Raw genomic sequence first — 25,044 nt, 5'->3', positions numbered from 1 at the left:
TGAAAGTTTGTAGAGTAGAAGGCAGATTGAGAGGAAAATACCATCCTGCCAATGGCATGGTAAGCAAAAGGAGATTTGTTGCCAATGCTTTCATTTAAAGTCTTGTTCAGCAGCACTGAGTTTTCACTTGTTAAAGAGCCTTTTCTTTCTGCTTTATTATTTCTATTTTCTAACAAAGCATAACTTTAAAGACTAGGAGCCTACTGGAAAGTTTAGTGGCTTCATTTTATACACCGAAAAAAAGAGACAGTCGTAATCCTGTGGCCCACTTGAAGTCCCATCACATTCTCTCAGGCAAAATTATAATCACTTTTCCTGGGCATAGCAATGTCAAGGCTTCCACACCTCAGTGGTACCTTCTCTGAATAGTGCATGAATTTCATCAGCTGGAGGCTGAAGATCTCCTGAAGATCTCCAGCTCTTGCATGGCTGAAGGTGCATTCCTATGACAGTCACAAAGCATGAACTTTGCTCAATTGAAACATGAATTATTTCTTATAAAAGTAGCAATATGAATAAGTTACAAAGACTACTGGGCTATTATCTGCTATGATATCATCGCAATTTACTATCCATCAGGAAAGATCCAATGTCTCTCCCTTGCTTAATGTCAAACATGATGATATTGCTCTCTCTGTGGGACTATCACTGGCAGCGGGTATCCTCTACTCTGTCGTCTGTATAACTTTTGTATGTACTTCAGGTACTATGGAATTTTTGTACCTGGTTAAAATGAATTAACAGTGGGTTTTACTGAAGGCATGGACAGTGCCTTCTGTTTTTGCAGGCTGAGGCATACTTCAAACTTCCAGTGAGCTGAGAAAATGGCCTAAACCAACAGTACACTCAGGTTTGTTGTGTCACCATGCAACTGCTTGAAACCAGTGGTACTAAAATTGTGAAGAACTAATTAAAATGGGAGTTCATCTTACGGTGAGCATGCTGACTGTATGATGAAGGAATAGGTGACATGCTGAACTGACTAAATGCCAAAAAAAAATGTCAAGTTTTCAACACTCACCTGGTCCAGGCAGCAGCACTTAAAAGTCAAAGGGCAGTAAGCTGGCAGTTCTCATCAGTCAGTGTGTATTGCTACAGTGCTGATCCTTGGTCTTTGTGGAAGAAAATCTGTAAATACATTACCAATGCTACCACCAGCTTGTGTATTGCTTTATCAGAGCTTTCTTCAAGATCTATTACCTGCCAAGGCATTTAAAACTGCTTCATGGAAAAGGTGCAGTGATTTAGCAGATGGCAGCAGAAGCTAATGACTAAAGTAAAAGGGCAAATAAATGAGATCCTATGCTTTTGGCTCAAATACCTGCAGAATCATGACCTCATGGTATTAAGTTCCATCTTAGCTGTCTGAATTTTTAAAACACCATTAAAAAACAGAGAGAAGCAGGTTTCTACCATGTGACCTCAAGAGCTACATGGTCATGTAAGGAGATGACTGTAGCAAAAAAGCTGATCTAGGCTGTGGCTTCCAGAATCTTCATAAGTTAACGGGAGTCCTTAGAAAATAATGCTAATGATTAGCAGTCAGTAAGTAACTGATCTTGGAGTTACCTGTTCATTCCAGCTGGTGCCAGGCAGAATCGTAGCAATAACATTTTGTTTAAGATGGTATTAAAAAACTAAAATTAGCTTACAAAAGTTGAATATAGGCTTCTTTTATCATTGAGAGAATAACTTCCTTGGTAGGATGCTACAGAGAGTTTTAGCACATAAAAAGATAGGATATGTTGCTAGTGTTAAGGAATTTGGAATTCAAAAATGGTGTAATTAAAGATGTATTTTATTAGACTTCAGAAAAATTTCACTCCCATTATCTTTAAAAGATGTTCTTTGCTGTCTTAAAGTATTACTCAAATCCTGAGAGTTTGGGGCTATGGGGAAAGGTTATAGCTGCTTATTAATGAGGGCTTGTAGGACCAACCACTGCTAAATGACATCATTCATTGATGCTGCTGGGCTGATGTCCATGTCACAAAAACAACCTTCCCAGCTACTGTAACAGTAATATGGCAGAAGCCGGTGATGAATTGGCATAGACAATACAGTGCCTTCTCATGCTCAGATAATATCTCTAGCTCAGGAATACTATCAGCCATGTTGTGCTGTACTCTGACCTATGGACAGGTTTCAGAAACAGTTCCTTTCCAGTCTAGTGCTTTCCTCAAGTCCTAAATCTGCTCCTTTATTATCAGTTTTTCAAAGTTTTATGGCAGTGGCTCCTAACCTTGAGATCATGGCCGTAAAATGGTCTTTGAAAATATTTTTTGAGGCTTCACAGAATCACATAATGTTAGGGATTGGAAGGGACCTCGAAAGATCATCTAGTCCAATCCCCCTGCTGGAGCAGGATTACCTAGATCATATCACACAGGAACGAGTCCAGGCGGGTTTTGAATGTCTCCAGAGAAGGAGACACCACAACCTCTCTGGGCAGCCTGTTCCAGTGTTTAGTTACCCTCACCGTAAAGAAGTTTTTCCTCATATTTATGTGGAACCTCCTGTGTTCCAGCTTGCACCCATTGCCCCTTGTCCTGTCAAGGGATGTCACTGAGAAGAGCCTGGCTCCATCCTCATGACACTTGCCCTTTACATGTTTATAAACATTAATGAGGTCACCCCTCAGTCTCCTCCAAGCTAAAGAGACCCAGCTCCCTCAGCCTCTCCTCATAAGGGAGATGTTCCACCCCCTTAATCATCTTTGTGGCTCTGCGCTGGACTCTCTCTAGCAGTTCCCTGTCCTTCTTGAACTGAGGGGCTCAGAACTGGACACAATATTCCAGATGCAGCCTCACCAGGGCAGAGTAGAGGGGGAGGAGAACCTCTCTTGACCTGCTAACCACACCCCTTCTAATACACCCCAGGATGCCATTGGCCTTCTTGGCCACAAGGGCACACTGCTGGCTCATGGTCATCCTGTTGTCCACTAGGACCCCCAGGCCCCTTTCCCCTACGCTGGTCTCCAACAGGTCTGCCCCCAACTTGTACTGGTACATGGGGTTGTTCTTGCCCAGATGCAGGACTCTACACTTGCCCTTGTTATATTTCATTAAATTTCTCCCCGCTCAACTCTCCAGCCTGTCTAGGTCTCTCTGAATGGCTGCGCAGCCTTCCGGTGTGTCAGCCACTCCTCCCAGTTTTGTGTCATCAGCGAACTTGCTGACAGTGCACTCTATTCCCTCATCCAAGTCATTAATGAATATACTGAATAGAACTGGTCCCAGAACCGACCCTTGAGGGACTCCTCTAGACACAGGCCTCCAACTGGACTCTGTCCCATTGACCACCACTCTCTGGCTTCGTTCCTTCAGCCAGTTCACAATCCACCTCACTATCCAATCATCCAGACCACACTTGCTCAGTTTAGCTGCGCGGATGCTGTGGGAGACTGTGTCAAACGCTTTACTGAAATCGAGATAGACCACATCCACAGCTTTACCATCATCTATCCACCGGGTTACGTCCTCATAAAAGGCTATCAAGTTGGTTAAGCATGACTTCCCTTGGTGAAGCCATGTTGACTGCCCCTAATGATCCCCCTATCCTTGATGTGCCTAGAGATAGCACCAAGGACAAGTTGTTCCATTACCTTTCCAGGGATGGAGGTGAGGCTGACCGGTCTATAGTTACCCGGGTCCTCCTTCTTGCCCTTTTTGAAGACTGGAGTGACATTTGCTTTCCTCCAGTCCTCAGGCGCCTTTCCCGTTGCCCACGACTTAGCAAAGATGATGGATAGTGGCCTAGCAATGACTTCCACCAGCTCCCTCAGCACCTGTGGGTACATCCCATCAGGGCCCATGGATTTATGGATGTCCAGATTGCTTAATTGGTCCCTGACCCAGCCCTCATCAACCAAGACAGACTCTCCTCCTCTATCCTGACTTCCTCTGTGGCCTCAGGGGTCCAGGGCTCCTCAGAACAGCCTCCAGCAGTATAGGCAGAGGCAAAGAAGGCATTCAGTAACTCCGCCTTCTTTTTATTCTCTGTCTCCAGGGCCCCCACCTCATTCATCAGTGGGCCTACATTGCCTCTAGTGTTGGTTTTACCTGCAATGTATTTGAAGAAGCCCTTTCTGTTGTCCTTGACCTCTCTTGCAAGGTTTAATTCCAAGGAGGCCTTAGCTTTCCTAGTTGCCTCCCTACGTCCTCTGACAACAGACTTATATTCCTCCCAAGTGGCCAGCCCCTCCTTCCACGATCTGTACACCTTCTTCTTCCACTTGAGTTTGCCCAGCAGTTCCCTGTTTAGCCATGCAGGTCTCCTGGTACCCTTCCTCGACTTCCTACCTGCTGGGATGCTCTGATCTTGAGCTCGGAAGAAGCAGTCCTTGAATGCTAACCAACTATCTTGGGCCCCCTTAACTTCTAGTACCCTGTCCCATGGGATTTCCCCTAGCAGTTGCTTGAAAAGGCCAAAGTTGGCCCTCCTGAAGTCCAGGGTTGTGATTCTGATAGATATTCTGTTCCAGGCTTTTCCATATAAAAGCTGGTGTAAACTTTGATAGCATAAAAATATGTGGGATTTCTATTTGCAAAAATAGACTGGAAAGGGTAAGTAGCTCTGTGTGTGTAGAACTGAGAATGTCAGAACATGAGCTTTTTTTATAAAGTAGGTGGTGCTTGAGGGGGGCCATTTTCAAATATAACATTCTAGCGAATTTACATACGACAAAGTACAAACATTCAGTTTTATCTATTTGTGACTCTTGATTTTTTTTTTTAAAAGTGTTATAACCTAGTGGCAATTTAGAGGGTGAAAGGTAGAGCAAATAGTGTCTTTACTTAAAGCTGCAAAGGGTCCTGAGATGGACCTTGCAGTAATTCAAGGAAATAAGACTCACTGAACTAATTGGTTGATACAATACTTCTAGGTGATAAAGATTTCTGAAGATCTTTCTCTAAGACAGTCTAGGACTCACAGACATGCTGTGGAGTGTGTATGAAAAATTACTTTAATTTCATCTCCTCTGGGGACCAGAACAATAATTTCTATTTGCTCCCATTCACCATCCATTTTGACCCAGGTTTTGTTTGAAATTTATCTTTATTGAACCCAAGAATGTGAAATGAAATTGTTGACACAAAGTCAATAATTTATTCATGTTCTCCCACAATCTCCAGACACAGCAGGATTTTTTTATGATCCTTTCTTTCTTCCCAGAAATGGCTTCATAAAGTCTATTTAGTTCAGGCTTTCTGGTCAGATATGATGAGTCCAATAACAAATTCTGGCAGCCTTCACTTCAACTGTTCAAGGCTAACTACCTCTTTTTGTCTGCACCATCCTCTGGTGGGTATTATCATGCTACCCATTATCCCAGGACAGCAAGGGAACATTTTTCAAGTGTGCTGTTGATAAGTTGACTGGAAAGGGAGAGAAGGTACCGAGAAACTTAGATTATGTCTGTGACATGCTGCAGCCCTGATGCCACGTGCTATAAGAATCAGATTTCCAGCTTTCCACCTATTGAAAACCACCACATCTTGTTTATTTTATTGGTTAAATGCATTTGCCCTTTTTATATGTTCCTTGTCAGACCGTCTTAGACTTACGAAGCTCCTCTGTTTATTTAGCAACCGGAGCCTGTGCTATGAACTTTAATCACTGAACAGAAAATGGGCAGTGTTCCCAGTCACAAGAATTGTTAAAGGAAACTGCTTCATTTGAAAAATCTTGTTAGGCAACTGGGCCAGTGCTGCTGCAGGGTGCACCAGGTTCCCTGTGAAGTGCTTTTCTTCCTTTCATCCGTTGGTAATTCTCTACAAAGTTGTGGAAAACCTTTGTAGCGTAGGAAATTGTTAATCTTGCAGCTCCAGCTGAGTAGTTCTTTCAGGAAAAGAAAATGTGTTTCTTTACCAAATTCAGTGCTCATTTGGAGAGTGGAACAGTCTGTTCACCTGAACGCAGGTTTGGTATTCTAGCAATTCCTGGACTCTCGTCCCTGTGCTAAATAAGGATTTTCCTCTGGTCTGAAAGAGGTCATTCGGCTTTTCTGACTCACCGTCTCCTCCGTAATTAATGAATGGGCAGAACCTGAAGCTTTACGAGTAAGGTGTGTTTCATAGGGAATTATTGAAAAAATACTGCAAGTCTATTTTTTCTGAGGATTATTTTTGCTACCCTGGTTTCTTAAGGGTGACGTGGAAGACAGCCAGCTGGGCAAGGCCCTTCTATAGCATTTTGCGAGCAGAAAAAATCAGACGTGTTCCATAAACTTCAGAATTGTGCAAGAGTAGGTGTACAGAGAGGTAGGATTACCCTAAAGAAGTCATAGCGAACATTATATGCAAGACATACACAGCATCCAAATGTCTAGGATAGCAAGACAAGCCATCTGCTTGCTATAAACTGCTTCTGTACTCTCATTTTTATATTTTAAGCTAACAAATTAAGTAGTTCTACCCAGAAAGCATTTAACATGGGAAGGATTCATAGTTACGTAGTTGTTTTGCTATATTAACATTATTATCTACTTTGTAGAGCCATAAATACTCAACATGCACCTGCTTAAATACTTTTCAAATACAAATTGATCTGGAATTTTTTTTAAAATGTGCAGCAACATCAAATCGACTTACAACAAACCTCTATTTTTCACTGTGGTCTTTTATGTCTGTTGTTGAGCAAAAGAAAAAAGGACATGCAGATAAGTAGAGTCAGACAAAAGAAGAGAGAAGAATGAAAAATTCAGGAATGAAAAATTAATATAAGAAGGAAAAATTATTGCTACTATGCCATTATTGAGTAAGCACTTCACATCTAGCATTAAGGGGATTTAAATAGTTAGGATCTGGGGGTTCTTTTTTCGAACAAAAACTGGATACCACTGGGAAATGCACAGAATTTAACCGTGTGTGTAACCTTTGCAGGAAGCTGTTGTTTCATGTTGCTTTACAGTTAAGGCTATTGGCCAAGTGCAAGGGTTTGCCTGGCAGCGTCAGGCTGGCGCTCCTTTACAGAGGCCAGGAAAGTAGGTTAGCAGGAAGCAGCCTTTGGCCTGACTCTGAAGCAATGCTTGGATATGCGCTTTGAACTGTAGCAAAACACTTTGTATACTATATCACTGCTCCCCTTCTCATGATGCAAACATTTGATTGAAAGACAATATTCTTCAGGCAATAGATGAGGATGATTAAAAACTTAAGCAAAAATGAGACTCTGAGTCATTACAAAAAGCTTTTTACTGTCTGTCTGCTAAAGTATCATGAACATTTCCCTCTTACAGAGCAAGACATAAGAGGATTAAATTATTCATATTAAAAAAATAATTTCTTCTCAAAGACTTAGAGGAACTGGGCCATTGTTGCCTGTGCAGTTTTCCCATTAACTAATTCTAAAGCTCATCGTGCAGTTTTCAGTTTGCTTAAATGATTAAGAGTTGAAGGATCAGTTATTGAAAAGGAAATGTCAAAAAAAAGTTTACTATTTCCTGAACCATTGAGCACCAGTTTGTTGATGAAATAGTAATTTCTTTTCCTTGAACCCCAACGGTCTTTTTCCTTTCTTTTTTTTTTTTTTTTTTTTAATTTAGAAGCTCTTTATTTCTTATCTTAACTTTTCCATTGCACTTGGGCTCTAGTTGCATTTTTTTGCTTAATGTTAAGGGATCATTTTTCTGCTGTTCTACCTCTTGAATTGTTTCTGTGGGCTAAGCTCAAGATTTGTAATTACTTTTTGAGAGTTACAAACTGGAGAGACCTGAAACAAGTGTAGCTGAGATAGCAGTTTGTTTCTTTCAAGAGCTATATGTTGTTGTTGCAAAGAACCTGAGAAATGGTCACATAGTCAAAAACAATGGATTTGTTTTGTAAAATGTCTAAATTTCTTGAATAAGATACTTTAAAACACCTCTGTTAGTCTGAACAACTTTTTATCTTTTGCTGAGGACATTATAGGGCTAATACTGGAATAAAAGAGACTTTTGTTGTAGCTTCTTGTTATTCCACGTAAAGACTTTATTTGAACATGATATATGGTGAAGTGATACTATGTAAGTGTCTGAATCATTCTTTTCTAGCTCTTGTGCTGTGTCTTTCAAAAAAAATTCAGCAATGTGCCACCACCCCCCTGTTTTATTCTTTTGAAGTCCCACCAACCAGGACTCCTGCCTTCCTAATGTCACTATTCGCCCATGACATGTTTTTAATGTAACAGGGAAGAACATGCTTATGTTGAGAAATGCTGGAAGGACGTCCGAGTGGGGGATTTTGTGCAGCTGCAGTGTAACGAGACCATCCCAGCTGATATCCTACTGCTGTACTCCTCTGATCAGAACGGGATCTGTCACTTGGAAACTGCCAACCTCGATGGGGAGACCAACCTTAAACAACGACAGGTCGTGATGGGGTTCTCCAGCCAGGTAAATCTGCTGAAAATGCAGCCCATGAAGTGCAGGGTTCGTCGGGGCCCATTTGCACACCAGTTCCAGACATGAAGTGCACCAGCTCTGACGGGCTGGTTGCGCTGACACAGCTATGAAAGTGCTTTGCTGTTAAAGCCAATGCCCTGTGCAGAAAGCAGCAGTTTGTCCCAAAAGATTTTTGTTATTCAGGCACAGGGATGGCTGTATAAAAACGAAGATTATCTCAGACAGTAGTTGTCTGCAGCAAACTGCATCAATGGATACTTAAGCAACAACACACTGTACCACCATTTGGGACAGCAGTGAGTCTTTCCTATCTATAAGCCATCCGTACACCATAGGTTGTCATGGCACGCAGCGCATCCCACAGCAAAGCCACTGCTACTCAGTGAATTCTTTCTGCATGGGAATTAGAAGACAGCTCACGGCCCCCCTTCCAAAGCGGCTACAGGCTTCCTTATGGATTTTGGTTCTCTGTTGCAGCTGACGTACCATTGCTCGTTTGCTAGGCAGGTAGACATATGGCAGCTCAACTAGGAGCTGCTCTAAGGCACACTAAGTTGTAATGAAATAAAGGAATCTTTTATAGGAGTATAATAAGCAATTGCACTCAAGGTAGATTAAAATGTGAAAAGTTAAATAAAACTGGTATATTTGACATCAGTTTGATTGTTAGCAGAGATTCAGTTTGCTTAAAATCACCATTTTTTTTTCCATAGGCTGTAACATTTCTTTTTTACAAACACTTTACTGGTATATTCTCTGGCTTGTGTTTGATAAACCTGAAGTAAACAAGAAAATATTACTTAGGGAGAACTGTACTTGTTACATTTTTACGTATCTTTTCAAACAGAGCAGGGCCGTTTTTCTAATAACACAGAACAAGTTTAAGGAGTTGTAGCATTTGAAGAGGAATATGTCATTCCATTGGGATCACTCCAGCAGACAGGAAATCCAAAAACCCAGCAGGGAATCCTAGGAATTATGTCCATTTATTTAGCTGTTAGTAGCAGTGCCCTTAGGAAGATGTTTTGGGGTTATTGCTGGCTAGTACACAGCTGCCAGTGAGCAACCAGATTTATTAAAGTACACCATTTCCGTGGCCATTTGTGGTCAGGTGATGTACTCCAGTGTTAATTGCTCTTTGTTCAAATGGAAATCACTTTGCAAGCACAATTACGGGCTTTCTCAGGGTGTGGATGCCATAGGACAAAGCATACCTTTTCTGGTGCTTTCCAATGATGATTAGGGAGAGATTTTTTTCCTGAGAAACACTGAAAATTTTTAATGTGTAGATATTTAGCAAAAAAACAATAAACTGGCTACTTAAATAGAAAAAATAAAAATGCTTCATTTGTGTCACTTAGGTTTTGCTTTTAGAGGAAAATGGAGTGTTCTACTATCATACAAAATGCAAACTTTTGCCTCAGTGATTTATAATATGAGGAGGTCTTTCTTTAAATCAGAAAATCCCCACATGCCGAATTATGCTTCAGACTGCCTATTCATGGTTATTTTCTTTAGACTTTGAGTTGTTATTTAGATAAACTCTAAGCTCAGAAGTCTTTATACTTATGAAGTCTTGTTACATTGGCAGAGTGGAATGTGGTTCTGACTGTGGTGATAGCCAGTGCTCAGGACGGCCAGAGCTTAAATAGTCAACTGTATTACTCTGTTATTGTAACGTATGAGTGTAAACGGTACATGGGCTAAAAAAAACGCAGCGAGCTAAATATCACATGTGCAGGTTTTAGTGTGCCAACTTCTTCCTTGTTCTTTTGAGCTTTGTTTAGTCCTGCGATTTATGTGCAGCATAAAACTTACTCAGATTTAATTGTGTCTATAAAGTGTGACTCTTTACGAGGGAGGAAATACACATGAACTGGGGTTAGTTCTTTGTTTTAGGATAAGTTTAGGATTATTGAATTCACCTACCTGTAAAAGACTGAGACAAAAAGATTACTATTTTGACTTTTTGCCATTTTCTAACTTGAATTTTCAAATGTAAAATTCTTGTCATCAGAAGAAAAAAATTTTGAGAGAAGAATCATCCTTCCCTAGCCCTTCTTAGCTAGAAGTCTGTTAGTTTCCTTTGTTAGTAATGAGCCCTCCAGGTGCCTTTTGCATCTTCCTGTTCTCCTGTTGTACAAATATTTCTAGCACAACCAAATATGTACTGATTTTCCTGTTGAGTTTACTCAGTTGAACAAGATTCAGCGGAGATGAACTATATCTCTTGAAAGTGATTCTAAAAATATTCAGCCATGTGGATCAGAACATATACAAAATGCCCTTATGTTCATCAAGCTTTTATATTTCCTCCAAATTTTTTTTTTTAGAGCATATTCTCTACTTGCTTGTACTTAGATATTACATATATATTTAAAAAAAAAAAAAAAAAAGAAAGAATATAGGTATTGCTCAGGAAGAAAAAAAAAAACAGGAGAGACAAAATAATGTAAAAATTAAAGCACAGTGAAGAACAAATTGAGACTGGCAGTATAAGGAAGTCCTCTTGCAGTCTGGCAAAGTTCCTGTGAATTCCAATGAAGGATTCCTAGGATTCACAGTTTCTGAAGGAGCCTAATCTCTGGAAGTCTCTCTTGCTGTAGAAAAAGGTAGGGGAGGCCCAGCAGCAGACTTGTTTTCCAGCTTTCCTAATGGGAAGAGTTTGTATTAAAGTGAGTTTCAGTTCTTTTGAAGATTTTATTGCACAGCAATAATGATTCTTTTTCATATTTATCACATCCCGTTTTTATTACATTTTCTTAATCTAAAATCAAAGTTTTGTGCATTTTTTCAGTTAAGATAAAAACACCACTTACGGCAGTCTAGTGCCTCTCATGCTGTCTGCTTTCTGGACTGCTTCATGCAGTCCAAAACTCAAACCTCTTTCCTTGAACACAGGGGAAATCAAGCAAAATTTTGCATCTCAGTTCAGCTCTGAGCTCTTTTTGAGGGATCACTCGACCCGAAAAGCTGTCTTGTTCTGTCTTTCCCAGCAGTTTGGACTTATTCTACTGCCTTCCCTCTTTTGGTTTTGTTTGTTTGTTCATTTTGTGGGGTATTATTCTTTTGCTATTAGTTTTGCTTTTAGTCTTATTTGAATCTGATACGTTTATTCAAATGTGTGGGCTCTTATTTCATTATTATACCAACCTGGCCAGTAATGTAACTCTTCTAATCTATTTCAAAATCCTGATAAATCCTGAAATTATTTTCATTTGAGCTTGCTTTTTGTTGAAGGCTGTTCTTGTTTCATAAATAATTTGAACTATTTGTTACATTCACTTTAAATGAACAGATGTTTTCATTAATTGGCATCTGTGATGTCTTGTCCAATATACAGCATTTTCTTCGTTTAATTTAACCAGTTTTTAATCAAAGAGAGGAAAATCTCAGATCTTTACTCAACCCCTCTGAAGCTTTACTTCAGGCTGAATGAGCTCAACTCCCTTTGCCTCTCCTCGTAGGACATGTGCTCCAGCCCCCAACTATCCTGGTGGCCTATATTTAGCTACTCTTAGCGTTCAGCATTTCAAGTGCTCATTGCATTTGACACTCATTCTCAGTGTGTTTTCTCTTGCAGAATACTTTGTTTGAACCAGAATTTTTCCAAAACACCATCATCTGTGAAATGCCTAACAACGATCTTAATAAATTCAAAGGGTACATGTAAGTACTTGTTCTCCATAAGTGCATTTTATATCTGAACTTTAATATTTCTCTTGGAGGAACTGGATGGAGGGAACGGACTTCGCAGAAATTAGTGGATGTCACTAATATCTATTCCTGGATTCAGAAGTCAATATAAAATGTAGACTGGAATCTGTGTTTTGAGGCAAGGCAGAACCAAGACTTGACATTGAATTTGTGGTCGTTTCATACAAACTGTTCTCATAAGGCTTCAGCTCTTTTCAGAATTCGGACATAAGCTCATTTATGTTTGACCTGGGTGTTAGGCTAGGCTAAATCCTTCCCAATGCTTAAAGATATTCAGCTACATGACTCTAGTTTCTTTATATCTATGGCCACAGGGAAAAGGTATCCAGGATTTAACACAAATTAGATTTTCTTCTTACAACTAGAAAAAGCCAACAAGAAAAAAAATCCTACTGAACCAATATGTTAGACTAAAACATATTGCTTTTTTTTTTTAGTGTACTCCTATGTATGTGAAGAAAAAGCCACATCCTCTGTTCCTTATGTTCTTTCTTCATTAAATAATTCTGGCACAGGTATAACAGTGAAATCTATGTTAGCAAATTCAGCAGATTTAAACCCATTCCCTGGCTATAAGGCCAATTTTTATGGCATGGCTCACATCCTAAAATTCTCTTACCCTCCAATACAGGGCTGCTGTTTCCCAAGGCCCTCTTCAGAGTAGTCGTTGATCCATGCTGATTCCCACACCACCCCAGAGAATTGTTTGAAATACCTGCTGCCCCCAACCAAATGCATGCCCCATCTTATGCAAATAATTTAACTGTATGAACATGCCAGCATCCCTACCCATGCCCTAGCTTTGTTAATTTTACTGGTAGCTAAACTAGGAGTTAATGTGTCTGTAAGAATGCAGCGAGAGTGTTGCACCTGGAGTAGCTGCAAATGGCCAGATCCAGTGACATGAGTAAATCAGAGGATTCTCGCCCATTAGCGCTGACCATGCTTAATCTGGTCTTGAGAATTTATGTCCTATAAGAATGATGCCTCTAATAGCAATGTCATTTCCCCTCTACTATGATATCTTAAAATGGAAAAAGAGGTCAAGTTTGTATTGATCGCTGGCTGTGGTTGCTGGCTGTAAGGACCATTGGGTATAATCTAAATTGAAGCAATCCTTCCAATTAGCCTGCTCTAATATGGCACAAGAGCACTGACATTATAGAAATGTAGGTGATATGTCACAAGAAAACACACACAAATACACACCCTTAGGACCGAGGACTGGCTTCAAAATCTTCAAATCTCTCCTGAAAGTCTTTCACAGAAATCTCTTTTGGAAATGCCTATTATCTCACCTGCTTGGTGGAATATGGAATTAGTTACCTTTCTCTCACCGCTTCAGGGATGCATGAAATAATGAGCAGTGAAAATTATTTACTAACATTTAGTGGATTTTCTGTCTTTGGTCTGCTATTGTTTGAGCGATTTTGTAAACACAAATTACTTGGAACAGGTTACATTTTTCTCCAAAAACACTTAATAAATTATTGAAGCTCTATTGCCTTGCTATAAAACAGTAACCATACTTTCTCTGCTAGAAATAATAAGAATTTAGTGACATCCATCTGACATGCCTGACCACAGCAAATTCTGCTCAAGGGGATGCAAGAAGGCTTCTATTAAACGTGTTCACCAAGACTGAATCTAGATTCCCAGAAAAACAGGTTTCTGGCATTATTTTTTATAATTCTACCAGCTGTAGGTTGTTGGTACCTAAACCTTTTCACTTGTCTAGTTTAATGTCACATAATCATGTGCAGCTGCACACAGACATAGGACTGTACTTAGCCCTGAGATAACACCTAACCTTGCCCTCCATTTAAGCGACGCTGCAGTTTACTGGTAAACGCAATGCCAAATATCAAATAGAAAGTAGTAAAAGTTACATATTCTAGAAAAAATTCTGTTCTTATGCTGATATTTACATAAGAAAGCCAAATGGAGTGACTGAAGTGAAAAATCTCAGCTTTGGTAAAGATCTCAGGAGGAGCCTACCAGAGTATATAATAAAAACTGTGAGCAAAAGTAGTTTTATGCTTTCATTTTCAGAGCAACTAACAAATTTCCTGCCTGATGGAGCACCGACCTTATAATTTCAATTAAGTTTTCATCAGTCTGTTCTACTAGCAGAAAGATCTGGTGTGTGACTGGACATCTTCAGCCAGGATGAAATGCCTTCCATCCAGTGTGAGACTGAGGAAGAGCACCTCAGCTCAGAGACTGTTCAGGTGAACTGAGGTTCACAAAGATGAGAAGCCTTTTGGTGGCTGACAGAGAGACAGAGGCTCTTGCAGGGTGCAGATGTCTTCATCTGAACCTCTACCAGCAGGCAAACCCTGCTCAGCTTTCTAAAAGAATTTCATTGGAATGAAGTCACATAATGTATCTTGGCTTCATTTATGAGATGCTGCATCTGCCAGATAAGGTATCGAGTGAAAGTCAAACTTGCTTCATATTGACATCATGATAGACACACCATGCAAGGGGTCTTTAAAATAGATACTTGGACTTCTCTGTAACTTCTTACCGGAGTCTTTATTGAAGCTGAGTGAAATATGAGCAAAATAGAGCCTTCACCATTCCTTGGTTTCAACTTGAAACAGACATACACACAAAATTTTTTTTAATGCTATATTAGAACAGAAAAAGTCATTGCTTGCTTTTATTTTCTTTCTTCTAGGGAGCAGCCAAATCATGAACGGATTGGTTTTAACATTGAAAGCCTCTTGCTTCGTGGATGTACAATCAGAAATACTGAGGCTGCAATAGGAATTGTTATATATGCAGGTAAGATGTACTTTCTATTTAGCTAAACATAGAATTTCACTCTAAATATCCTTAAGTAAATATGTGTAGTCTCATATTGCACCACAATTTGACATTTTGTTCTAAGAACCGGTAGCGCATGGGAAAATTACATAACTTTTTGAAGTAAAGACATTACTCATCCATCTCCAAAGCCCAGACTCCTGTGCTGGGTCTCTGACAAGTGTCAGTATCCTTGTGTATGTCAAATATCTTGCTATCTTGCAAAAATACCCAGACAAAAAATTGCGAAGGTGAATTTAACTCTCAGTTCTGCAGCTCTGATTAGAATACTAATTCCATCTGGCATAAAATCTACATGGCTGCCCTAAGGGGAGGTCACAGTGGCTCCTCAGGGCAGAAACTGATGCAGCTGAAGATCTACCCAGGAAGAAAAAAATCATCACAAAGCCAAGCTGTGCTGGTGACAGCTCACAGGAGGCAGTGAGAACAGCAGCTGGAGGTGACAGAAGAGGCAACAGCAGCACAGGTTTGTGCTGACATAGACATAGTGTGTCCATGCAACCATGAATTTCATGCACTAGAGACATGAACCAAGCAAGACAGTGTCAGTGCCCAGATCAAATGCAGCAGTGCCAGGTTCGGTGGTAGGTCAGCTCATCTTTTTCTCGGCATTTTTTACCTTTGCAGTGTTACTACTACTTTTACTCAGTAAGTGTGATTTATCATTGGCTTTGCCAGTTGTGCCCCCTTCTGGTCCAGAAACAAAGCATCAGCTACCCTTTTTATTTGTAGATTAAATAAAAGTAAATTTAAATACAACAATTAATCCCATTATTCATTATTTTTATCTTTCCAGTAGAGTCAAGTCACCTGTTTTATGTCTAATCAGCAGGAGGGGGTTCGAGGCTGAGCCACCTAAGAGAAAAAGGAAGTCATCATCTTTGCAAGAGTCATTTAATTTAGATTAATCTCCACCATCCAGATTATTTTTCCTGACAACTGGCCACTTTGTTTCACTAGTGCAGAAGTGGACTTTAAATGACTATAGCTTCCGTATGTTTCCAAAGTAGTCTTCACTTTGTGAGTCTTCCATTGCCTATCTCTCTGAACACCACATATAAGGATGTTGCATACCAGACAGAGGAGGAGAGTCAAAGCCAAACCCATCACTCATTTTTTGGAAGTAACTACTATATAAAAATCTCTGTAGGAATCATTCCCTATAGAATTGAAGTAACTTGTCTTCCCTTCTGCTATTAGGATGCTTATTCTTCTTCTCTTTAGTCAAGTCATTTCCCAGTATATTCTTTTGACCACCGGCACAGATCCTAATGTGGATCTCTGTTAATGTTGCTTAAGCCGCTAATAACAAAGGTTGGAATTTTAAAGTCATTTCCAAGATATGGTGTCTTTGATCTGAGTAAGTCTTCAATATCCATCTGACATCTTATTGTAAATGTCAGTATAAAAGTTTATTCTTTTTCTTCTAAAATTAGACGCACTTGAGCCAGTAACAGCTTCATTTCTGAGGTTCTTTGACATTGATTATACTCTGGCTTTTAATCATGCTCTGTGACCTTTTCTGAATGATCAAGAACATTACAAGATGGCACGTCCTTCTTTTTTATAACCCTATTAGTCCTCAAATCTACTTTCTAATGGAAGTCCTTGTGAAGAGCAGAGCCATCACTTAATGTGATTGTTTAGCCTGTGCAGTTCTCATCTGACCCAAATATGGTTATACTTTCAGTGGCTACACAAATGGTTCTACACAAAGCAATAGCGCTAAAGCACAAAAACCTCTTTACAGATCAACAGCCAACGTAGTTTTCTCATTGTGATAGAGACAGCAGCAAGAATTATATGCTTTTCAAATAATAAAGTACTAGAATGAAGTTTTAGATAAGCCCATCAGCATCCACAAATAGACAAGGTACTAGTGGCGTGGTAGGTGAGGTGTTGTGTTGCACAACATATGAAACTGAGAGGATTCGAGGAGAACAAAGTAATTTATTCCTCTTATTTCTGATATTTTGTTTCTTGCAAGGTGATGTCTGTATTACAGATGTGTTCTTTTCCTGTTGGTCAGATGAAGTGGAAGGGAATGATAGAGCTGATATTTGAAAAGAAATCTCTTCCCATTTTCTTCCTGAAATAAATCCATCAACATTTCCTTGAGGGTTTTCTGGGAAGGTTTAGAGATTTTTGTCTTGTTTTGTTTTCAACACAAAACATTCTGTTAAGCCTGACATAAAAGAAAAGTGAGGAACAAGATTCACACAGCTGCTGGAGAAACAGACGTGCAGGCATCAGTACTCTCCTCTTCTGTGTAGCTCAGTGGTTAGAGCATTTGTTCACCGAAGGGAAGACTTGGGTTTTGTTCTCAGTTCTGCCTGTATGGGAGTGAACATACACCTCCTGCTTCACAAGTTGTACCCTGAGTACCTGACTGTGTGGAACCAGTGGGTATGTACGTATACATGTGTTGGAAAGGAAGGAGCATTGGTAGTATAAGCTGGTCTCACCGACATAGCTCCAGGTTGTGTAAATAATTGCATATCCATTGGAACAGGAAGCCAAGAGCCCCAGCTCTTCAGTGAATGTCCTGAACATAAGGCTGGAGAGTAATTCTCTCTCTTGCTCTCTGCCTCAATTAATAAACTTTGATGTAAACCTGGAATGAATCCAGCAGACGTGACTGAATCACTCATAACTTCCAGCTTTTGTTCAAATCACTTCCCTAGAGAAAGCCAAAATGTAGCTTCAAAAACAGTCCCTCTCACACACATCATGCACATACAAATGAAAACTAAATACAAGTCCATAGGGGCTTTATTTTCAGGGAAAAGGACTGTAGAAATATAAAAGATACCATTTAATATAGCAGCAGATGGTATCCAGATATCCCAATTGTGAAGCCACAGTTTAGATAATATTAATAGAATAGAAAAAGCAATTTCTGCTTATTGGCTTCTTACAGCACTCCTTTTTCCGTTACAAATATACCAGCTCAATTCTAATTCAGAAAGTTTTAAGGATTGTGTTTTTTTTTATTTCTTGTCCTACTGTTTTGTTAGCACTTTACAAACACATAGTGAAAAACTAAATAACATTATTGTTTTTCATTGCTGGATCTGACATGTTGGATTTTTAAGTTAATACATGAAATGTGTTTAGTGGTTTTTAAATAGCTGCTGAAAAATATTCAAATGCAGGTTTCAGGAATCTGTATAACACCTAATCAAGTTATTTGTAAAATACAAATATGTAATATTATTGTTCTTTTTCCTCTTATTCTCAAGGAGATGTGGCTATTGAATATTTATAGAAACCTTGTGATCCTACTGAGTCTGCTGTCTTTGGGAAAGTAAAATGTATACAACAGCTGAAAACTGTAATGTGATGAAGGTCTTTTGTAAACTTCTAAATTTAGTCTCTGATATATTCTGCTACACAGTCAAATGAGAAGATGGGCAATAAAATTACTGAATGAAACTAGAGTCGTTAACTCTAGTCATGATCATCCTGCTCTCATTTTGTGGGAGAAATACTTTAAAAAAAACCTACAAAATACTACATAAACATGATGATATCCATTTGTGTTTTGAAGGTCATGAAACTAAGGCCATGTTAAATAACAATGGTCCTCGTTACAAGCGCAGCAAGATAGAGCGACGGCTGAATATGGATATTTTCTTCTGTGTGGGACTCCTATTCATGATGTGTCTTGTTGGAGCTGTAGGTATGAAGTACTGATGAAAATTTTCTTCTGTTTCGTTGCTTTTTTTTCTGAACGGTGGTTAAAATTGATTTTATAGACATGAGTGAGATGAGACCCAGAGCTGAACACTCTTGGGGTCTTTAGGCTCTTTGGTCTTTCCAATAGACAAGTTAAAATGGCAAATCTGAGCAATTCAGATGGAAGAAAACTCAGCCATGGCTATAAATATTTCAGACAAACCCCATCTCCACTGTGGTAAAATATGCGTGAAGCAAGCAAGCGAAAGCTATTGGGTTAACGCATTGTAGGAATCAGTACTTGCCAATCAAGATGTGCTTCCTGGGTGGATGTTTGTTTCTTGTGCATAACAACAAAAGTCAAATGATGTAACTTTACCTTCATTTCAGTAACATCGTCCTCCAATATGTTAAGGAATGATGTTAGCCAGAACTACCCAATTTACAACCCATGAGCTGCACATGACTAATTCATCCAGTTTACAGTCTCCACAGCTACCTTCCTTCTCAAAAGCCCCTTTAGAGCAGGGTGTGAGATCGATTAATTGTTTACGTAGGAATAGCTTGCATTTTTCTGGGGTCCTTGCAGGTGAGCTCACTTGAATATAGTAACTGGGGTTAGCTGACTAGAGTTTACTAGATTGCTAATCTCAAAAACATCATCTTCACTGCATGTAAGCACCTGCTTGCCTTCCAGCTCTGCTTGCAGTCTGTCCCAGGCACGTTGAGATTAATAGGAACTAGGGAAGTAACTGTCCCTGTGTACTCGGCACTGGTGAGGCCACACCTTGAGTACTGTGTCCAGTTCTGGGCCCCTCACTGCAAGAAAGACATTGAGGTGCTGGAGCGAGTCCAGAGGAGGGCAACAAAGCTGGTGAAGGGTCTGGAGGGTATGTCCTATGAGGAGCAGCTGGGTGAACTGGGACTGTTTAGCCTGGAGAAAAGGAGGCTGAGGGGAGACCTTGTTGCTCTCTACAACTACCTGAAAGGAGGTTGCAGCAGGGTGGGGGTCAGCCTCTTCTCCCAAGCAACAGGACTAGAGGACATAGCCTCAAGCTGCACCAGGGGAGGTTCAGGTTAGACATTAGGAAAAATTTCTTCACAGAAATGGTTATTAGGCATTGGAATGGGCTACCCAGGGAGGTGGTGGAGTCACCATCCCTGGAGGTGTTTAAGAAAAGACTGGATGTGGCACTTAGTGCCATGGTCTGGTTGATACAGTGGTGTTAGGTCAAAGGTTGGACTCGATGATCCCAGAGGTCTCTTCCAACCTAGCTGATTCTGTGATTCTGTGATCTCATAATCCTGAGGAAAGGGCCAAATTTTAAGCCCACTGACTTTTGAGTGGGTCACTGCTTTAAAGAGATAACAGAGGCTCTTATGAGCGCTTGGTTGTCAAAGCCCCTTTTCTTTTTAATAGATTTCATCTCGGTGATAACTTGTGTAGTGCTACTGCTCTGAATTAGTTTTGTAGTGACAAAGTCAAATCATGTGGCCCTGTCAAATTTTCCTGAACCTGCCCTGGAGCCATGTGATGTGACATACCAGCCAGTCATCACTGTAATACCATTAGAAGTAAAGGCCATGCAAAAAAGATGAACAATTAAACTGACTTAATTATACTGCTACATGTTGCAGTGGGTTTTTTGGCACAGAAATGAGATTTCAGTTTGACAACTGAGCTCTGTGTGAGGGAGAGAGAGAGAATTTCTTTTCATTATGCCCTGGCTGATGCCATGTAGATATAGAGACTTGTCGTTGTCTGGTGTGTAGGGGCCTTTGAGTAATAAAGTCTTTTGATTTAAGGTTTAAAGTGGTCTCAGATGAAAAAAATCAGCATTTGAAAAATAATTTAGCTGCTCCAGTTTAAAAAAAATATATATATAAAATGTCCATAGCCTAAGTGAAACATGTAAAACAGTAACAAATCTGTTAGCTTTCATCCATTCAAGATGTCCCATAGCTCTACCATGAGTTCTTGCTTTGCAATCTAGTCTGAGTATAGGACTCTAGGAAGAAATATCGCTGGTGGATTGGTTATCAGGATTTCTCTTGCACACAGTGAAAATTTGGGGTAAGAAGTGGCTTGTAGAGCATAATTGTCCTTGCTCAGATGTGATTGTGGTCTCTAGCAGCCAGAAAGTATTGCTGAAATAATTTGAATTCCTTTGGCAGTATTTTAGTAGGCAGATGCTGCAAAACAACTGCTTGCTTAACTGGTGCTAATAGAAGTTTTATCAGAGCTGGATATGTGAAGTGGACTAATAGAGGTATTCGGTGTCTGGAGCAATGACACTCCAGATTTGTTTGTCCTAGCTCTGTGTGAAGTTTCTGATGCTGTAAATCTAGTAATATCCTTGAGCAAAGTTTATTTCAGTAAGGGCAGTATGAAAGGTGGTAAAGTAATTGTGATGGGATGGTGTTAAGTCCTGAAACAGAGGCTTTGTTGTAGTGGTGCTATGATATCTACTGATATTTAAGACATAGGGGAAGAAGCAGTTTTGGGGTGTGAGTTAATTGAAAGGAGTGTAAAAACAAGCTGCCCAAACTGAATTATAGGGGGTTTGTCAACTCTGAGAAAGACAGTTTGAAATCAAGAATAGTCAGGAAGGATAAGAAAGGTTTCAGTTTGTCTGTATAAAGGTTATAAGGTTCCTTTCTGTTAGAAAAAGGAATGAGTCTTCAGCACTTAGGATTTTTAAAGATAGATGGAGTCCTCCAGCAGCAAGATGCAGAATGAGGAAAGATCTGTGCAGAGCTAAGAGCCCTGGGGTACACCTACTGAAGGAGAGGTGAATAAAAATACCTATGACCACTCGCTTCTTACTAGCACGTCAGTTATATGCATGTGCTACAGAGCTCTGCATATACCTTGCATTCTCCAAGAGATTTACAGCATTGCTGAGGGACTGTTGCTTTGGAAATATTCTTTCTTTTTAATTATCATAGCAGTCCATATCTGCAAATGTCAGAAGCTTTGTCAATCACCTTACTGGTGAGTGTATTTCAATGTTGTATATGATTCCCACAGGACATGGTGTTTGGACAGGAAACTTCACAGAGCATCCACCTTATGATGTCCCAGATGACAATGGCAATTTTCTGTCTCCAGTTCTTTCCGGTGTCTACATGTTCTTGACAATGATAATCCTGTTGCAGGTAAAAGACAAAAATCTCTCTGTTACCTCGAAGGAAGAAGCTATTCAAAACTGAGTATAATCACTAAAGAACAATTAATATCAACTAATAGCTGTGCAGTATCTTCTTAATCCTATTTGAAAATATTGCTAGGAGTGTTTCAAATCATCCAAGTGTGAAATAATGTATCTTCTTTTTTTTTTTTTTTCTTTTCTAACTGCAGATTATTCTTTCTTGCTGTTCAAACCCCACAAGGATATAGATAGGAAGGACATTATATCTTTAAATAACTCCAGAATCTATAGCATGATGGATATAGATGTTTACGTCCAAATGTCAGCTTTTTTTTTTTTTCTTCTTATGTCCAGAACTCCAAAATAAGAATGCCACTTAATATCTCAGGAAAATAGTGAAACAAAGATTGTCATTTTTGCCAATGGGGAATAATAACTAGGTATGGTTCAGCTGGTTTAGGATAGAAGCTAAATTAGAAGTAGGGTGCTTGTATATCTGAGTCTGATTAAGCCTAATTGGGAGAAAACTTTTTATATGATGAGGGAAAAAAAAACACATTTACTTTTCAGATTTCTTGATGGAGCTGCTGAGATTTAAGTGGACAGAATTTCTTTAATATGAATGAAATGTGAAGATAACTTTCAGAGCTGCTCAGGTTCCTTAGGGGATTATTTTTCATTACTGAAACAGAATATTTGTGCATCTTAAGAATTCATTATTATTTCAGGGCAGGGAAGCTAGCGGGTGGAAAGTGTTGCATGCAAAGTAATTGCTTGTGAAACTTTTTCACATTAAGAGTTAGTCTGTGCTAGTGCATCCTTCCAGAGTTTCAGGAGTGTAGGAGCAAGCATGCGCTTAAGTCCAGAAAATGTACTTTGTAAGAGCATCCTCTGAAAGACTCGTCTTTGCATTTGGTGTTCTAGGAATTTTGTCATAAATTTGTCACTTATTGTCCCTGTTTATCTACTGCTGTTTTGTACAGGATTTTTTTTCTCCCCTGAACTACTATTATTCAGTCCTACACAATGTCTCTAGGAAGGACTGTTTCTCTGAAAACTGTTAGTATACTTGTGCCAGGACATTGCTAACAGAAAGCAATAAGACTTGTCTCACCCCTCACTGAGAATTTAAACTCTCTTTCAGGTTTTAATCCCCATTTCTCTTTATGTGTCCATTGAGTTTGTCAAGTTGGGCCAAGTCTTCCTAATTCACAATGACATTGACCTGTATGACGAAGCAGCAGATTTGCCCATACAGTGCCGCGCCCTAAATATTACTGAAGATCTTGGACAGATCCAGTATATCTTCTCAGACAAAACTGGGACACTAACAGAAAACAAAATGGTATTCCGACGCTGTACTGTCGATGGAATTGAGTTTTCACATCAGGAAAATGGTGAGAGACAATTGTTTATACTTGCTTTTCTCTCTGAGCAACTAAATGTTATTAATTTAAATATTAATATTTAAACTTACTGAGACCTTGAATGAAATAGGACTTTGTGGTTTGTCTCCATTTTGTGAGGGACTCCTGTTATGGAGATACCAGAAAGTGAAGGTGTTTTAAATGATTCAGAAGTCAGATGGCAAAGGTTTTCCAGTTCCCTCTGCAGGCATCTCAGGCTTTGCCCTGCATTCAACACCCACTTGAAAGCACAAAGAGAACATTTTCTCTTTCATTTCTGAATGAATGCCAGCCAACCTTTTATAAGCTCACAAACTGAGATTAGTTAGTAATTAATCTCAGCAGGTTCAAAAGTAATTACCATAGTCTTCTGTGTAATATGAAAGGTACAGCTACACATTTTCTAGGGTAGACCCTAGCTGCAGTCCGTATCTGAAGTCTCTTGGCAGCTGGTGCTCTGAATCTGGGGGTTTGACGCAGGCCCATTCTTGGTCGCTACTTTCTCTCTCCACATAGTGCGAAGGATTTTATTAAGCTGGCGAGCAGCTGCCAAAAAGATATTTGTGCTCTGTGACTGAAAACATTAACAAATCTGTGAATTATCATATTTCACTCTCCTGTTCCAGTCAACTGCAAAATGCAGCTAAAGAAACCAAGCATTAGCAGAAGTTCATAAAAGTGACTGATCGCTTTGAAAATGCATTTTTGTTTCCTTGCGATAATAAACACTGGAGAGTGGGAGTTGCCAGAAACTGAAGCGGATAGTTAAGTTTTTCTGGTGCTGGCTTTTAAGAAGTTTGGGCTTTGGTTTAGTTTGTTTCAGCTTTTTTAACCAACCAAAGAATTCCTCCTGAGCAATGAAAAAAACAGAATAAGAGGTAAGGTTTCTTTTTCTCTTTTTGCAGCCAGGCGCCTGGAAACCCACAAAGAGTTGGATTTAGATGATGAGGACTTTGTAAAACTTCAGCACTTCACTCTTCCTCCCACAAATACTGAGAGACCAGCCCCTTATAAGCAGAGGACCATGAGACCTTTAAGGAGGTGCCAGAGTGCTAGGGCACATTTTCAGGGGCATACAAGGAACAGGTCACTCGGTCGTCGTGACAGCAACCAGTCTCAAGTGGCGTTCAGCAGTACCATTGTGAGTACGAACAGACTGAGCTAACACATTTTAAGTTCTCCTTTCTGTTGCATTTTGTGATGGGAAGCCAACAGGTGGACAGGAGAAATCCAAGCCATGGTGGAGCTAAGAGAGGGAAGGGGGAGGCAAAGCGTTGGGGTCCTCACTTGGAGTGTGCAGGCTGCAGTCAGCAGAGAGTTAGGTGAGGGTCTGGGAATCCGGGTCCTTCTATCAAAGACTGCAGAAGAGTGGGGGCACACAGGTGACCTTTTGTGATGGTTGCTTGATGAGAGGAGGAGACATGCATTTGGGGTTCCAGGATTGAGGCTGTGGTTCATAACATTAAGAGATACTTTGAACAAAGAGGAATGAGCTTTTTGTACTGTTCTCGTACACTAAAATGCCAGGGAAAATGAGGTGGGGATTTTGGGCTGGGATTGTGCAAGAGGAGCTGGGGATGTGAGTCTGGGGCCTGGCTTTGCAGGAACAGGAGGCACAGGTCCTCCTCAGAGATGATGATTGGGAAGAGGATATGGGTTTGATGTCTGAGTTTGAACATACCTCAGAAAGCCACAAACTACTTCTGCTACCAGTACTGCAACATATCGTCTCTGTTAAACAAAGTTTAACACATGCTGTGCATGCAAAATGCCCAAGCTGCACTCTCCAGAGCAGTTCTGGGAGTTTTTTAGAGTGTCAAAAGATAAATATTGCATTTTTCAAGGGGAAAAAAAAGCAGCACTTCTCACAAAGATA

At 39.9% G+C, this 25,044-nt stretch overlaps 1 protein-coding gene across 1 annotated transcript in view; it reads left to right on the top strand.

Moving 5' to 3' along the window:
* ATP10B (ATPase phospholipid transporting 10B (putative)) overlaps positions 1 to 25,044 on the top strand; it is a 52,935-nt gene that overhangs the window by 4,656 nt on the left and 23,235 nt on the right. The window contains exons 2-8 of the mRNA XM_068417114.1: positions 8,170 to 8,374; positions 11,967 to 12,052; positions 14,784 to 14,890; positions 18,483 to 18,614; positions 21,642 to 21,769; positions 22,907 to 23,159; positions 24,074 to 24,309. Of these exons, the coding sequence (XP_068273215.1) occupies positions 8,170 to 8,374; positions 11,967 to 12,052; positions 14,784 to 14,890; positions 18,483 to 18,614; positions 21,642 to 21,769; positions 22,907 to 23,159; positions 24,074 to 24,309 (1,147 nt within the window). The remainder of the gene's footprint in view (positions 1 to 8,169; positions 8,375 to 11,966; positions 12,053 to 14,783; positions 14,891 to 18,482; positions 18,615 to 21,641; positions 21,770 to 22,906; positions 23,160 to 24,073; positions 24,310 to 25,044) is intronic.

The sequence above is a fragment of the Nyctibius grandis genome, chromosome 22 (assembly GCF_013368605.1).
Source record: "Nyctibius grandis isolate bNycGra1 chromosome 22, bNycGra1.pri, whole genome shotgun sequence".
NCBI lineage: Eukaryota > Metazoa > Chordata > Aves > Nyctibiiformes > Nyctibiidae > Nyctibius > Nyctibius grandis.
Note: the sequence above shows the minus strand (reverse complement) of the source record. Positions and strands in the feature narration are given on the sequence as shown.